The sequence below is a fragment of the Corticium candelabrum genome, chromosome 22 (assembly GCF_963422355.1).
Source record: "Corticium candelabrum chromosome 22, ooCorCand1.1, whole genome shotgun sequence".
In the NCBI taxonomy this organism is placed as follows: domain Eukaryota; kingdom Metazoa; phylum Porifera; class Homoscleromorpha; order Homosclerophorida; family Plakinidae; genus Corticium; species Corticium candelabrum.
This window is the reverse complement of record NC_085106.1, coordinates 2,984,930-2,999,171: the sequence shown is the minus strand read 5'-3', so window position 1 is coordinate 2,999,171 and position 14,242 is coordinate 2,984,930. Positions and strand designations below refer to the sequence as shown.

Below are 14,242 nucleotides of genomic sequence, written 5' to 3'. Positions count from 1 at the left end.
TTGATATTGTCTCTAAACGGACAGTCGTTGTGTTGAGTCTGTTGTCGTTTGGTGTGTTGTGGATGGTTGTTGTAGAGAGTTAGGGTGGACATACGGGCATCTCTTTGCTGCTTGGCACGCGCCGTGCAGCACGTCTGACATTCGAGGTGTCGCTTCTGCGAACTGCTGCTCCTCCTACTGTCGGTAGGAGGGAACGATGCATAACAAATAACAATCGTTATTTGATCGGTTACAGTCGAGACGTGGATCTGATGTCTATAAACGAGCTGTAAATGAGTATGTTGCGTCGCGTCAGGTGCAGCCGATGCTAACGAATTTGTACATCTAAACACAAGTCAAGTCGTTACTATTTCGTCGGTCATTTCAGCAGTAAAATAATCAAATGTAATTGGGTAAGAGGTTTTATCATTAGTGGCCTAAACGCGCATGCGCAAATAATCTTACAGTGTAATTTCTCGTACTGTACAACGCCAGAGCTGTTACTAGCTAATAAAACAGTTTGGACTATGTGCCTTTGTATAGAGAAATATATGGTAGAATCCATGCAATCTTCTGAAGGATTGCAGACAAGGGAAAACATCACTGATAGCTACAGTTCTGATGAACGTTTGCAGCATGTGTAACTGATGCATAAGAGCAGGATATCACAGGATGGTATCGCGTAGCCAGACCACACCGTGACCTCTCGCGCTATTATTATTATAACCTGACGTCGCACTCATTAAAATTAATGGTGCAAAAACAAACAAACAAACAAACAAACAAACAAACAAGTCATATAACTACTGTGGCATCAATTTACTGAAAACAAGTCTTCTAGTACTGATTTACTACCTCTAGCTGGTTCAAACATCCGTCTAGAGGGAGCGGTTTGACTACATACCAGTAATGTGTTATGGTTCTTTGCGAAACTACTATTGATTGCTTATTGTACTCTCATGTGTACCAGTTTCTATACAAGTATACACGTGCATTGCAGCACATCCATCAAGGACACTAAACCAACTTGTTCCTGCACTAAAGTCATATCTATCAAATACCAATACCGCGACTGTCCAAAACTGCTCCAACAGAAACTCAACACTTCTGTCCCGGACAAAACCTAACAAACTAAATATATAAATTCCTATCATTTGTTATTGATTAAAAAAACCTGACGATATCAACTGACAACAGCATCACGAGTAGGATTGTCGTCAAGGTAGAATGTTTCCGGAGGTCTCTCATACAATGGGTTTGCTTGGATATCATATTCACGTCCCGCACTATCTTGTGACACCACAACCTCCTCATCACAACTTGCGTCCTTGATCAATTCATGCGATCCATAAACTGGATTCCGATAGACATCAGCCTCTTGTTCATCATCCAATGCAACAACGGTAGATTCATCGGGAGGTGGTGAAGTTGATTCGTGTGGTACATTCTGATGAGCATCTGTGACTGTTTCCTCTCTAGAATCATGAGTATGAACCACACGGAACTGGCCACCTTTCCCTTTTCCAATTTCCTCGTACATGTGATCTGCTGGAGCAGAATGAGATGCCGGACTTCTAGCAGGTTGTGATGCTTTCGGTTGAGCCACGGAAGAAATCGTGGCGTAACTGTAAACACCCGAATCTAAGCTTGCCGTTGAATGCACACCAGCAGTAGCCATTTCAACCGGTGAAAGTGGATCTGGAGATGTAGTGATCATGTCTGGGTCAGATGCAGGAGACCCGGCAGACAACGCCAAGTCGACAACATCTGGATTATCAAGCTGTTTCAGCTCCTCCTGTTGCTCTGGTGGTGGGATTTCCCCCTTGACACCCAACTCAAATACATACCACCACCTACAACAACACCAAATAATTCACGTATGCACATCAATCAAGGCAACGAGTGAAACACTTTTTGAATTCCTCTTCAACTTCGGTCCTTAATATGCAGCCATCTGTCCCAGGATGAGTCAATTTCAAAGCTAATTCTGCTTCCTTCTTGTCTATCCCATCTCGCTGCACAAACAAAGTATGTACTAAGAATCAAGCCATTGTGTGTGTTACATCAACACAATGCAGTTTATGTGAAGTGTGTAACTAAGTGACTACCTAAATAGTATACAGTTGTAACTTTTTGCTACCTTTTCAACTTTGCCCAGTCTGTACCCAAGTAGAGGCATAGTCGCAAGAGCAGCTATATCCTGATATAATCACCATATCAATACTCATTCTCTGTGATTGTTTCAAGCAGACTACCATACTTCGTGTCGTTTGTATGTGTACAAGATCATGTTGTGTGCAACAAACCAGCGTCGCTTCCACTTCCTTCCCAATCTTACATGCAGATATCCAGACATCTGAGAATTGGCATCGCGTGCCTGAACCTTGTTAAACAGAGACATCATCACTTCTGGAGTTCATGCACTGAATGTAAGTGTAATATCAAATATGACTTTACACACCTCAGTCAGTACTGCAGGTCGTTTAGAAATCACTTTCCTTCTTGATTGAAATTGCAATGATCTCCTCTTCTTCAGTTTTGACTGATTCGGCATGTCTTCTGGATCAATTTCAAAAATCACTTCAGCAGATTCGTCAATAGCAATAGGCTGTTTGATTTCATTTCCTATATGTGTATCGCTGATAAGTACACGACATCGAATGTCTGTTTGCTTGTTATGCACCTGCCAATTGTTCATAGCAATTCACACAGACTCGAGCAGCTTTCTTCATGTAATTCAAATGATGACTTAATGACGAACATCTCCCGCAAAGAACCTACACATTACATTAATGAATGCATACATGTGTAAGCAAACTCACTGACTTACTACTACACTCACTCAACCTAGCCAATCAAATACAAACATGCACACACACACACACACACACACACACACACACAAAGAAATCTCAAATATTTTGAGAGCACACACTTCACCATAATTATGAGACATATCTACCAAAATAGCCAATTCTGTTGGGTGGGTCAGATCCTCAAGTTGATTTTGGCTACATGTTTACATGTTCCAAACACAAGCACCAATTACTATATCCACATTCACTAGTCAGCAACTCAAAATTCACATCAAACTAACAACCTGATAAAATCACTCATCGGCAAGATGTTAATTTAAGGCCGCACCAAAAAGATTGTCAGCTTGGGGTAACCCGCCCGCCCGTGTTTGGAAAGCCGCTGGTAGTTTTTTTGCGCATGCGCATACTGAGAAATAAAATGTCTTCTGTTGCTCTGTGCATATCCGCGTCCGAGGAAGCATGCGTTTTGAGAAATGGCAAGATTCTTCATGTGTCTGGGAACTGTAGACTTCGTGAGGTATTTCAGGAGGTTGGATTAGGGGATCGGGTGAACGATGTACATAGCGTGCGAACTGCGACCACAGACACTTCCTCCAAACAAGACGCGGAGTTAGATGATGAGGTGCAGCTCCATGCCGAGTTTAAGCGTCGATACGTGTACTTTCTTTTGAGGCATCGGTCAGAAACAGAATGTATGTTCAATATAACATCTGACAGATTTCAAAACTTCCTGCCTTATAGTAGGTGATCTTTTTAGCTCTAGTACCCATGTTGAATTTATGTTATCAGGTTGTCAAACGTCGATGGTAAAACCATATCTGACATAGATATCAAAAAAAATACAAAAAATAAATAAAAAATCCGCCCGCCTGTCTTTTTCTGCTGCATGTTACCCCAATCAGACAATTTTTCGGTGCGGCCTTACTGAACAATTACTAAGCTACCCATGTAAATCATAATGCAGTGTTGTGCTAGTGTTTGTCATATTCTGATATTATCACTAATGACTCTCCCTAAGAAAGTGCTAGATTTACATTGATGATAATCTGCAATGTTAAGACAATTTACAATTACTGGCCAACTAAACAAATAAGACTCTGTTGACCCATAACGTTTCATGCAACCATCCAGTTCACATCAAATTTATAAAGTGAAAATGAAAACTCGACGTTTCGCCCATTTTCTATTTTATGTCGAGTATCATACACAAAAATGACTAATACCCTAGCACTATAATTAGTTGGTGTCAACATAATGATAATGAGGTCTGTATTTATCACCTTTCCACAACCCCGACAATGATGTCTTCTCCGTGAGAATGAGAAATGTGTCATGCAGCCCATACACATACTGACACTGTCATCAGAAATCCATACAGGTGCCATTTCTCCAAGTACGAAATCAGCAGCTGCACCAGGCAGTACATTTTCATCTTGTGCCTTCAGAACATCATTGTTATGCAATTCACAAAAAGACAATCTAAAAAGATCCACAACTACCTGTGCCCTGTAATGCAATTGTGGATCAAACGAGCCATATTTCCTGGCGTGTTCTTGTATAGCATTTTTCAAACTTTGCAGCCAATCATCTCTCTCTTTGTCACTCTCAGCGAGAAGCTGAAATGATTTCTGAGTGCTAACAATCGTAAACGCATGGTTGTGTTGTGTTGCAAGTAGTTTATCCACTTTCATTCCCTTCAATTGCAGAGTGGCATCCAGTGAATATTGGCCAGACGCGAGTTCATGTGTATACAAAAGGATATCTGAAAACTGAGCAATACAAACCATAAGTTACACGACCAATATCTACGAGTGACCAAGACATGTCTTACAAGAAATAAAATTCGAGGCTGTTGAATCTTGCGACAAACCTTCATCAACTTTCCTTCTTTCAAGAACTCCTATAGAAATACACAACTACCAGTACTAACAAGACAAACTAAACTATTCTCAAAGGGTTGTCTGCAAATTGACACAAAGAACACAAGACTCATCCAGTAGGTACAGTACAAAGCCACGTGTCCACATTAAGACATAGAAATGCTTTACAACACAAGCTTGAAACTGAAAATGCCATTAATAGTATGTTTTCAAACATTACTAGCAGCCACCTCTTACCAAACAACTCACACCAGAAAGAAAGATCAATACAATAGGTATGGTAAGTACAAACAATTGAAGCAACACACCAACCACGGCTATCTCTATAAGTACAAATTAGTTCACTTGACTATTGATTAAAATAGATGTCAAGACGATAAACTCAAATGACCCAATGCATAATTACAAACAGGTCACAAACAGGTCACACTCAAACAACTATGTGTGTGTGTGTGTGTGTGTGTGTGTGTGTGTGTGTGTGTGTGTGTGTGTGTGTGTGTGTGTGTGTGTGTGTGTGTGTGTGTGTGTGTGTGTGTGTGTGTGTGTGTGTGTGTGTGGTACATAGAGTACTGCTATACAACAACCAAGTAACAAAAAATGTAACACGCAAAACATTTCCATACCCTGCCTGGTTTCACAATATCCCCGGATCCTTTCCCGGTCAGTCTCCTTTGCATGTCCAACATTCTCTGAAAGTTATCCTAACCCACCCAGCAAACAACACCAAGACTACAACATAACATAAACTGACAAATTCTCTCCGAGCCACCTTTTTCTTAAAACCTTCATTCACGTGAGCCGCAACTGATGATACAATAGTGAGAGCATCTAAACACACACACATTACCATCATCACGTAACTAGTTTTCATTCAACCCCCTGTTGTATACATATTAGTAGATGTGTACCTGAGGCATCCCACCGATCGTCTGATTCCTCTGGAAGGTGTTTGATATAATCCTGCAGAAGGAGCTTATACCTTGGAATACGTTGCACCGTTTCCAGCATGTACGCGCTTATTGGTAGATTGTTACAATGCCAACTTCTCTAAACACACACACACACACATGGCATTCCAACAGACCACTACAACACACGTACAACAAGAAACAAACCTCAAATTCTCGAATCATTTTCTCAAAGTTAGAGCTCTTCTTCGTTGCTTCTTCTAGAGCTTTCGTTGCTCTCTCGAAGTTTTGTATATAAGGAGTGTAAAGCTGCAAACCAATAACAAGTGTTAAAACGATTAGAGAGACTAACACTTGGGCAGTAACGGAACTCACCTTCAGAAATGGAGCGTTTCGTTTCATGATATCTCCTATCTTTTCGCAGCTGTCCCTGAACGGCATGAAACAAAACGACCGCAACATCAGCTATAACCATGACTAAGTAATACATCTCAACTATCACCAGTTCTCTATTCTCTCTTGAAGTTCAGCAAGCATCCCAGAATTGAACAGCAACAATTGCTTGGTGTTCTGTAGTATACGAGACATCATTTCATCCCCGATAACAGGCCTTCCACTTTCATCACTAACAGCTCTACGAAAGTCCTAAAAACACAAGACTGTCACACACAGAAGATGCTGCACAGTCATAACCATCATTCAACCTCATCAAGAAGGCGCAGTCCTCGAACAAAAGTCTCTTCAGTTGTTACAATCTCTTTTGCTATGAGGTAAACCTTTGGTCTTTCTGGACCGACTTCCTGCACATCACAGCAACAACCATAGCCACAAAGGAAGAAACAAAAGTGACAGTAGCCGTTTTCGTCAAGCCAGCAACATCTGTCTGATATGTGTAAGTCACAGCCCATTAGTTCCTGTCAGACTACATCCGAGATCAAACAGTTTCTCAGTAATAGCTGGCTGGACAAAGAATGAAGTTGTTCTCTATACTAACCAAGCAGACAAGCCAAGGAAATGCCGGTTACTTAGACACATGCATGCTAATCTAATCAATGAGACTGTATACACTGGTATAAATGCAGAAACATGCCTTAGATGGTTGCTACTCACCTCTTCCTGACTGTCAGAGTCAAACTCAGAGCCCCAGCCGTCGCTGTCTTCATCATATTCCTCACTTACAGTAGACACTTCTGATGTCAAACTGATCTTTGAGTACGGCTGGTGAATCAGAGCTGAGTGGCCAGCACCACTAGCTGGAGGAAAATGAGGCTGTTGTTGCTGCTGAGCCACAGGTGATACTGCGAGAACGCTTTGGGATGCAATAGAACGTGGTGGCTTTGGCGGAGGTCGAGCAGGAGGGCCACCCGACGACACACGATCTGAAGAAGATTTTGTAGGGCTAACAGTTTGACTCGAATGAACAGCATCAACAGTAGCAACTGGAGAAACAGTCATGGATGTTTCTGGTAGTCGCTTTTCTAAGACACCCTTCGTTGGACTAGATGACTGCACGTTAGATTGTGGGACTTCTATTGAAGTTTGTGAGACGACCATTCTCTCGGGACTCAACAGCACTGCAGTCGAATTACTTGTTTCCACTGTCGAAGATGCATTCTCAATTGATGGCATCCGTAATGACTGCCTTTTTCTTAAAGAAGAGCGTGCCGGTGGTGTTGACGGTCCAACTATAGGCGACCTTTTTTGCTGCATCGGCGACGTATTCCCCGACAACGACAATAACAAGTTGTTTGCTAGCGATCGCGATATAGCAGGAGAACCACTTGGAGACTGCTGAGCTTTGACACCAGTAGATCTCACAGGAGGTACCGGAGCTTTTCTCTTCACCTTGTATTGAGTGGTATTCTCTTGATCTTCAGACGGAAGGTTAGTTTCATTTGGAAGTGATGATCCACTAAGGGCAGCTTGTAATTCAGTAGCAGCTTCGACAATCGACCTAGAAAAGCGAGTAACAGTTGCACTACGTCGTTTCTCTTCCGTACCAACTTGATCCATAATTTCATCTTTGGTTTCCTGTGCAGAAGCGGTCGTTTCACATACTTGCTCCTGACTATCAAACACATCATTCACTTTTGAATCTCCTGGCAAAGAATCGGTAGCAGCAGCTGCATGATTATCTAATGACTCTGACAATTGGACCGTTTTGTTGCCTGTTTCGTCAACACGAGAGGCAACAAGTGACGTTTCTTGTTCAACTTTTTCACACTCAGCAACAGTGTGATAAATTGGCTCATCAGAGACAGGTGGACTTTGTTCGGCAGCGATCTTTGAATCTAAATCACGACATTCTGTAACATCACTCACAGCAGTCAATTCCGCATCGTTACTTGCTATTTTCAGATCAACTGCATCTGACACAATTTGACCAGTATTTGCCCGTGTTTCAGTCAAACTCATGTCCGCACATTCAGCATTATCATTTTGAGCATCTTCCCGGTATATAGTCTCACGTAACGATGTTATACCTGAAAGCGACTTACCACTTTGTGCTGACACACTTTCTCGTTTTGGTTTAGGTTTAACCATGGGTTTTGGTTTAAGCTGTGGTCTTGGTTTGGTAACTCGAGCTCCATCTGGCCTCAATGCTTTTTGTTCCATCTCCAAATTTGATTCAGAACTTGGCAGTGGATGACGGGGCACTACATTCTTTCTGGGTTTCGGATACAAGGCTGGTGATCGAGGAGCTGGTGCTGGAGCAACTTCTTGTACATTCGTTAAAGATGCTGTTCTGTCAGACGACCCCTTCATAATCTCAGAAGATGCCACCTGTGTAGGTGAGACTAATGAGTGGGTGCGCTGTTTAACTGTAGGGCTATGAGATGGAGAGCCAGCAACAAAAGTCTTTGGTCGAACAGCAGGCTTAGGACGAACAGTAGGTCTTTGTGCAGGTACAGGAGGCTGGGAATGAGTCACTTGTTCACCAGCACCACTTTTTACTAATACTTTACTTGCTGTCATATGAGAATTACTAGAATCTGTATGAGACCCATGTATCAATCCTGAAAAATGAGGATCACTTGCCTGTCTCTGCAGATCAGGTCTTCGAGGCAATGATCTCGTCTTAGCCTTAACCGAACCAAACGATCGTATCTGTGGCCTTTCTGCACGTGTCCCAGATTGAGGCAAAGTTTCCTGGCTACCTTCACCTGGACGTTGTTGCAAACCAACATGCACATTTGATGTTATAGACGAACTACGAGAGCTCAAATTACTGCTGATAATAGGTGATCCTGGTTTAGACAATGAACTTGACCTCGACCTCGATAAATACGGTTGTGGTGTCATCGTGTCTAGTCTTGGAGAGGATATAGATGGCTTCTCACCTTTGTTTAAACTGGCTACTTTGTTAGATGGAACAACATCCGTCGTGTCAAGTGTCCGAGGAACAGCTGGAGAAGAGGCAAGCTCCTTGTGCTTAGAATAAGGAAGAGGTTTCCGTGGTGTTCTCCGTGTTTGAGAAGGTGAAGGATCTGGAAGTCGCTTAGACAATCGATTGCCTACCTGATCAGCGACGGGAGAGACAGCATGATCAGACTGGGAAGACAATCTGCATGAAGAAAGAGTCTATAAACACCATAGCAAACTACACAACAATTGTCAACATTTACGTTGCTTGATGTTCATTGGACTTCTGTGTTGTCTTCTTCTGAGGTAAGGCATAAACAGGTTCTGCAGGCAGCTCTTCAGATTTGCTTATTCTACATATAAATTCAAAGTCACACATTGAGAATGGTTTCCTACTTTATTACATATATTTCTCGCATTCTTTTGTAAAACGGTACATCCTACAAGCCTTTGACTTTCATAATTTTTATTTCAAAAACAGTTATGTACACCAAATTTCAACATCTCAATAATTATATGAATCAACATTTAATACACAACAATGGAGTTCTTCAACGATAATGGAGTTAATCAATATCATTACTGATTGTGTGCATCATTTACCTACACAGTTTTTAGAAACTATCTATAACCAGATCGGTATTTTTGATAACAATTTCCACATGTTTGACAACTTTAAGTCGAACCAGATTTATAAGTTTTCAGTAATATATTTAGACAATGCATTACAAAAATGGCACACATCTATAAATTTGATCCAACTACAATTAATTTGACAGAAACAATAAAGTGCCTTTTGTTTGAAGACACAAAAGCCAACTACCGTCTAAGATGAAATATTGGCAGAGAATTTATTTGGCGAATTGGTGGATTTTTAGCGATCACCAATATAAAATCTGCCATCAATTTGGCCACCAGATATGTTGACATCATCACCAACGTGAATCAAGCATCATGGGATGTGGTGCAGATGAGGTTACACTGCTTGCAGTCTGTTGTGCTTACCCTGTCAAACAGGAAGCAGGAAGGTTAATTAAACATGAGAATGAGGCCGTGCAGCTATCAATGAAGTATAGATGAAGTCATGCGGGTTAAATTCTGTAATCAAAAACTCCTCCATAAAGCAGTCACTTAATATAACCACGTAGTGGGTGGAGAATCTAGTACTTATTCTATCCAACAACGATGTCCAACTGCCAAAATATAATCCTCCAATATCCTTTTACCGGCAATATTTAGCAAACCACCAAAAATAAATTCTCGACAATGTTTCATCGTATACAGTACAACCTAACACATATCTCTATCTCATTCGTCCACAGATGAGCAGTAAGTATCACAAACATCAAACATCATCTAACAGAGCATTGGTCACATAAAAATTTCAAAATAATCAGCATCTAGTTGAAACATTAATCACTCCAGATGATAACAAAATTGCACAAAATTCCCAAACTAGATGCTGTTAGCTGAACGGCTTCAGACTGCTCTATAACCCCATCAGCTACTAAAGGTCTTCAAGTGATGTAATCAAGTAGATGTCCACTCTCAGTGAGCATACAAAGTTATGTTGTACATACCACTAATGGTTTGCTGGAAGATACAGGAACATGCAAATGGTCTATTTCATAGTGTCCTCTCACTCCGAACAGTAGGCCTACCTCATTCTCTGACAGGTAACTGAAGTTAATTAACTGATGAATAAGCTAGTATCTAAACACTCCAACTATGCAGTCCAATATGTGGCTCTTAGCGGGAGCAAACACGTAGCAAGACCGAAACCGATTCGTTCTCTTTGGTTTCACCATTCGTCGACACTAGACAAGAATCACCATACACTTCAACTCTGTCCATTTGTCCTTCCGGGTCAACTCCATTTTCTTGCACCGTCCTTCTGTCCGCCAAACATCTGAGTACCAAATCAAGAGACAGATGAATGAATTACAACAAACACGACTGCAAGAAACTGAACCAACCGATTCTGTAAACCAGAAACTGCAAAGACAAACACAGTGCAACTAGCACAAGCCATGCAGCGACCTGCTAGAACAGTTTCTGACCTGGTCTCGGTCTTGGCCGAGGACGAGGCTTCGGAGTAGACGTCGAACTTGGTCTCGACGCGGCTACAGAGGCAGCAGTATCAGCCATTTGCGTGACATGCGCTATGCCCTCATACACGCCAAGGGTCACTCGTTTACAAATATCTCATTATATGTTGTACCACATCCGTCTGACGTTCAATCAATATCAATAGAAGCAAATCAACTGGCGGGCCTCCAATGAAGCTGCAGGAGAGGGACACCGCGGGCTTTCTGACCGACATATTGCCTCTTGCTTACCTGCTGCTTCCTGCCATCGCTTCAGTCTTTCTTTGACGCTACTCAAGCGAAATCTATCTTCGTTTTTAGACGCCATTTTTGTCGAAAGTCAGTAGTTCCTACTGAAAACAACGAAGACTCGCTACTCAATCAATGCATGACGGAGACAGACTATACGGGACAACAAATTGTCATTATCCGGGTATGTGAGCGTGTGTGTGTGTGTGTGTGTGTGTGTGTGTGTGTGTGTGTGTGTGTGTGTGTGTGTGTGTGTGTGTGTGTGTGAGTCGACTGGCTAATTGAGAGTATTCAAATGATCTGGAAGACTGGTAAATTACCCCAAGAATGGAAAGATTCAGTTCTGATTCCATTATTCAAAAAGAAGGACCGTCTGGTATGTGATAACTATTGTGGGATATCATTGCTTAGTATTCCTGGAAAGTCCTGGCCAACATTCTGTTAGGTCGGCTGAAACCAGTGATAGAACCTCCTCTTTTAGAAGAGCAATGCGGTTTTCGTGGAACAATTGACCAGATTTGGGTACTTCGACAAGTCATTGAGAAGGCCGTAGAGCACAGATCGAACTTACATATTTGTTTTGTTGACCTCTCAAAAGCATTTGACTCTGTACCAAGACATGCTCTCACCAAAATTCTCAAAGATTATGGCACAGAAGATGAAGTGGTTAGATTGATTGTTGACCTGCACGATGGTACAGGCTGTGTTGTGTGAAATAGGGGGGCAATCTCTTCAAGGTTTGAAGTAACCACGGGTGTCCGGCAAGGGTGTGTGATGTCTCCAGTCTTATTCAATCTGTTTATGGACAGAATTATGCGTGAGACTCTGGACAAGTTTGAGGGTGGTGGCATTGAGATTGCTTACAGAACAGATGGTGGCCTGTTCATGAATTATCGTGTAAAACCTGATGGACACATAAGATCAAAGCTCCCATGTATGCCGATGATTTGGCCTTACTAGGTACGTCAAGTAGTGAGTTGCAGCAGATGGTGAATGCTTTCCATGATACATGTAGGAAATGGGGTATGCGGATCAACACTGACAAAACCAAAATTCCGAGTATTGGTGCTGAAGAAGCAAACATCTCGATTGCTGGTCGTGTTCTAGAGAATGTTTCTGAATTCTGCTATTTGGGCAGCATTGTGACTAAGTCAGGGGATTGTCACTTAGAGGTTGTTGAACGTATTCAGAAAGCTAGCAGGACATTCTGTTCTTGGAAACGTAGTATTCACAAACCGAGGATTTAGCAAGAACACAAAACTGAGAGTCTTTAGGTCACTAGTGATGCCAGTTTTACTATATGGTTGTGAGACTTGGGCGATCACTCAAGTAGATATTCGAAGACTGAACACTTTTCATATGCACTGTATTAGATCTATCTTGGGTGTATCAAGACTGAACAAGATAAGAAATTCCTTCAATTTGAAATCTGCCAAGAAAGAACCAATTGAACATCGAATTCAACATCAAAGATTGCAGTGGCTTGGTCATTTACAACGGATGAACATCTCTCGTCCACGAAAGTTGTTGCTGAGAAGCAAGTTGCATAATGTGAAACGCCCTCAGCATGGTCCAAAGAACAGGTGGATTGATACCATTTCAACGTGACCTGGTGTCATTGAATATTGACCCGTCACAAGCCAGTGACCGCTCTTCTTGGCAAAAACTTCTGCGATGCCAAAGCCCATAGTGGGTATGGCGGAATTCCAGGTTCCAGGTGTGTGTGTGTGTGTGTGTGTGTGTGTGTTTGTGTGTGTGTGTGTGTGTGTGTGTGTGTGTGTGTGTGTGTGTGTGTGTGTGTGTGTGTGTGTGTGTGTGTGTGTCAATGCTGGCAAGGACATTTTTGTGAATGGTGAAGTACTAAAGAGGGCATCCTTTTTCTCTTACCTTGGCAGTGTTCAGAGGATTATAGTGTTGATAAGGACATTGCTGCACGTCTGCAAAAGCAAATAGAGCGTATGGCGCACTTCAATCAAGATTATGGAGTCAACAAAGAATAAGAATAAAGACTAAAATCAGAGCAGTCGTTCTTGCAACTCTTCTGTATGGATCACAAATGTAGACGCTATATAGTAGAAATATTCAGGATCTAGAAAATTTTTACCTTCACTGCCTGCGTTGAATAATGAAAATTCATTGGTCGGAAAGAGTGACAAACATAGAAGTCCTGCAAAGAGCTGAAATAACAGGAATTGAATACATGTGGACTCAACAGCAACTAAAGTGGGTAGGTAGGTCATGTCACAAGACTGGATGAGAGACGTTTACCAAAACAATAAAGTGCTATACGGTCAGTTGTTAGATGCACCAAGAAAAGCTGGTGGTCAGAAGTTGAGGTTCAAAGACACTTTACGGCACAATCTACAGAATGTTGGTGTTGATCACAAAAATTGGGAAATGATAGCATGTGACGGTTCAATGTGGAAGAAAAATATGAGATTAGGTTTAGATCGTTATGAGGAAGGTAGAATTGACAAAAAATGAAAGAAAAGAGACTACTAGTAATGTATCACAACTATACACCACAACTATACACCACAAAACCTGACTAGACTACTGGTACAAAGAACGTTTGTAATGTCTGTCTTCGAGTATGTCGTTCCAGAATTGGACTCTTTGCACATGAATGTGCTCATCAAAGACAAATTGTAAACAACTGCTGAATGGAAGTCGTGAACTCATTATTGAGTAGCAAAAAAGACAGAAGAAAGAAGTACAGTACATGTATGACATCTAGACATCAAGCTCTAGTAGTCAAAAAAGATGTTTCCAAATTCCTGCTTGCTCTATATTTAATCTATTGCAGTTGACTTTCCTATCTATGTGCTTATATTTACTGATCGATATCAATAACATGTAGCTACAAATTATACACTAAAATATACTGTAGTACTGTACTCACAAGTTGACTTCAGTATGTGCATATGTGCTATATACCAGCTAGCTAGTCACTCTATAGT

General features: G+C 41.6%; 2 protein-coding genes across 4 annotated transcripts; one reads left to right on the top strand and one right to left on the bottom strand.

Moving 5' to 3' along the window:
- Positions 1 to 899: 899 nt before the first annotated feature.
- On the bottom strand, positions 900 to 11,436 carry LOC134197807 (uncharacterized). Its single transcript, XM_062667155.1, has 22 exons — positions 11,286 to 11,436; positions 11,007 to 11,069; positions 10,923 to 10,941; positions 10,784 to 10,855; positions 9,210 to 9,299; positions 6,694 to 9,148; positions 6,288 to 6,383; positions 6,086 to 6,228; positions 5,959 to 6,013; positions 5,791 to 5,892; positions 5,584 to 5,722; positions 5,445 to 5,503; positions 5,299 to 5,376; positions 4,627 to 4,695; positions 4,295 to 4,564; positions 4,076 to 4,234; positions 2,663 to 2,756; positions 2,441 to 2,604; positions 2,240 to 2,362; positions 2,120 to 2,179; positions 1,891 to 1,994; positions 900 to 1,832 (listed from the first exon to the last, which is right to left on the bottom strand). Exons 1-22 carry the CDS (start codon positions 11,359 to 11,361, stop codon positions 1,163 to 1,165), a joined length of 5,160 nt encoding a protein of 1,719 aa, XP_062523139.1. The 5' UTR covers positions 11,362 to 11,436; the 3' UTR covers positions 900 to 1,162.
- On the top strand, positions 11,434 to 14,191 carry LOC134197813 (uncharacterized). Of its 3 annotated transcripts, XM_062667161.1 has the most exons (5): positions 11,434 to 11,658; positions 11,728 to 11,804; positions 11,881 to 11,948; positions 12,002 to 12,242; positions 12,298 to 14,191. In XM_062667161.1, exons 1-4 carry the CDS (start codon positions 11,610 to 11,612, stop codon positions 12,240 to 12,242), a joined length of 435 nt encoding a protein of 144 aa, XP_062523145.1. In that variant the 5' UTR covers positions 11,434 to 11,609; the 3' UTR covers positions 12,298 to 14,191. The 3 variants fall into 3 exon arrangements, with proteins under 3 accessions (XP_062523145.1, XP_062523146.1, XP_062523144.1); XM_062667162.1 differs by having other exon boundaries at positions 11,764 to 11,804; positions 12,002 to 14,191; XM_062667160.1 differs by having other exon boundaries at positions 12,002 to 14,191.
- Positions 14,192 to 14,242: the final 51 nt, after the last annotated feature.

Bases quoted from the DNA above. Each gene is read 5' to 3' on its own strand.
- LOC134197807 (XM_062667155.1), bottom strand. From the start codon at position 11,361: ATGGCGTCTAAAAACGAAGATAGATTTCGCTTGAGTAGCGTCAAAGAA. The intron at 5,893-5,958 runs GTGAGTTCCGTT...ATTGGTTTGCAG, and splicing joins GAAACGCTCCATTTCTGAAG to CTTTACACTCCTTATATACA. The intron at 2,180-2,239 runs GTATGGTAGTCT...TGATTATATCAG, and splicing joins ACACATACAAACGACACGAA to GATATAGCTGCTCTTGCGAC.
- LOC134197813 (XM_062667161.1), top strand. From the start codon at position 11,610: ATGGAAAGATTCAGTTCTGATTCCATTATTCAAAAAGAAGGACCGTCT. The intron at 11,659-11,727 runs GTATGTGATAAC...ACATTCTGTTAG, and splicing joins TCAAAAAGAAGGACCGTCTG to GTCGGCTGAAACCAGTGATA. The intron at 11,949-12,001 runs GTTAGATTGATT...TGTGTGAAATAG, and splicing joins ATGGCACAGAAGATGAAGTG to GGGGGCAATCTCTTCAAGGT.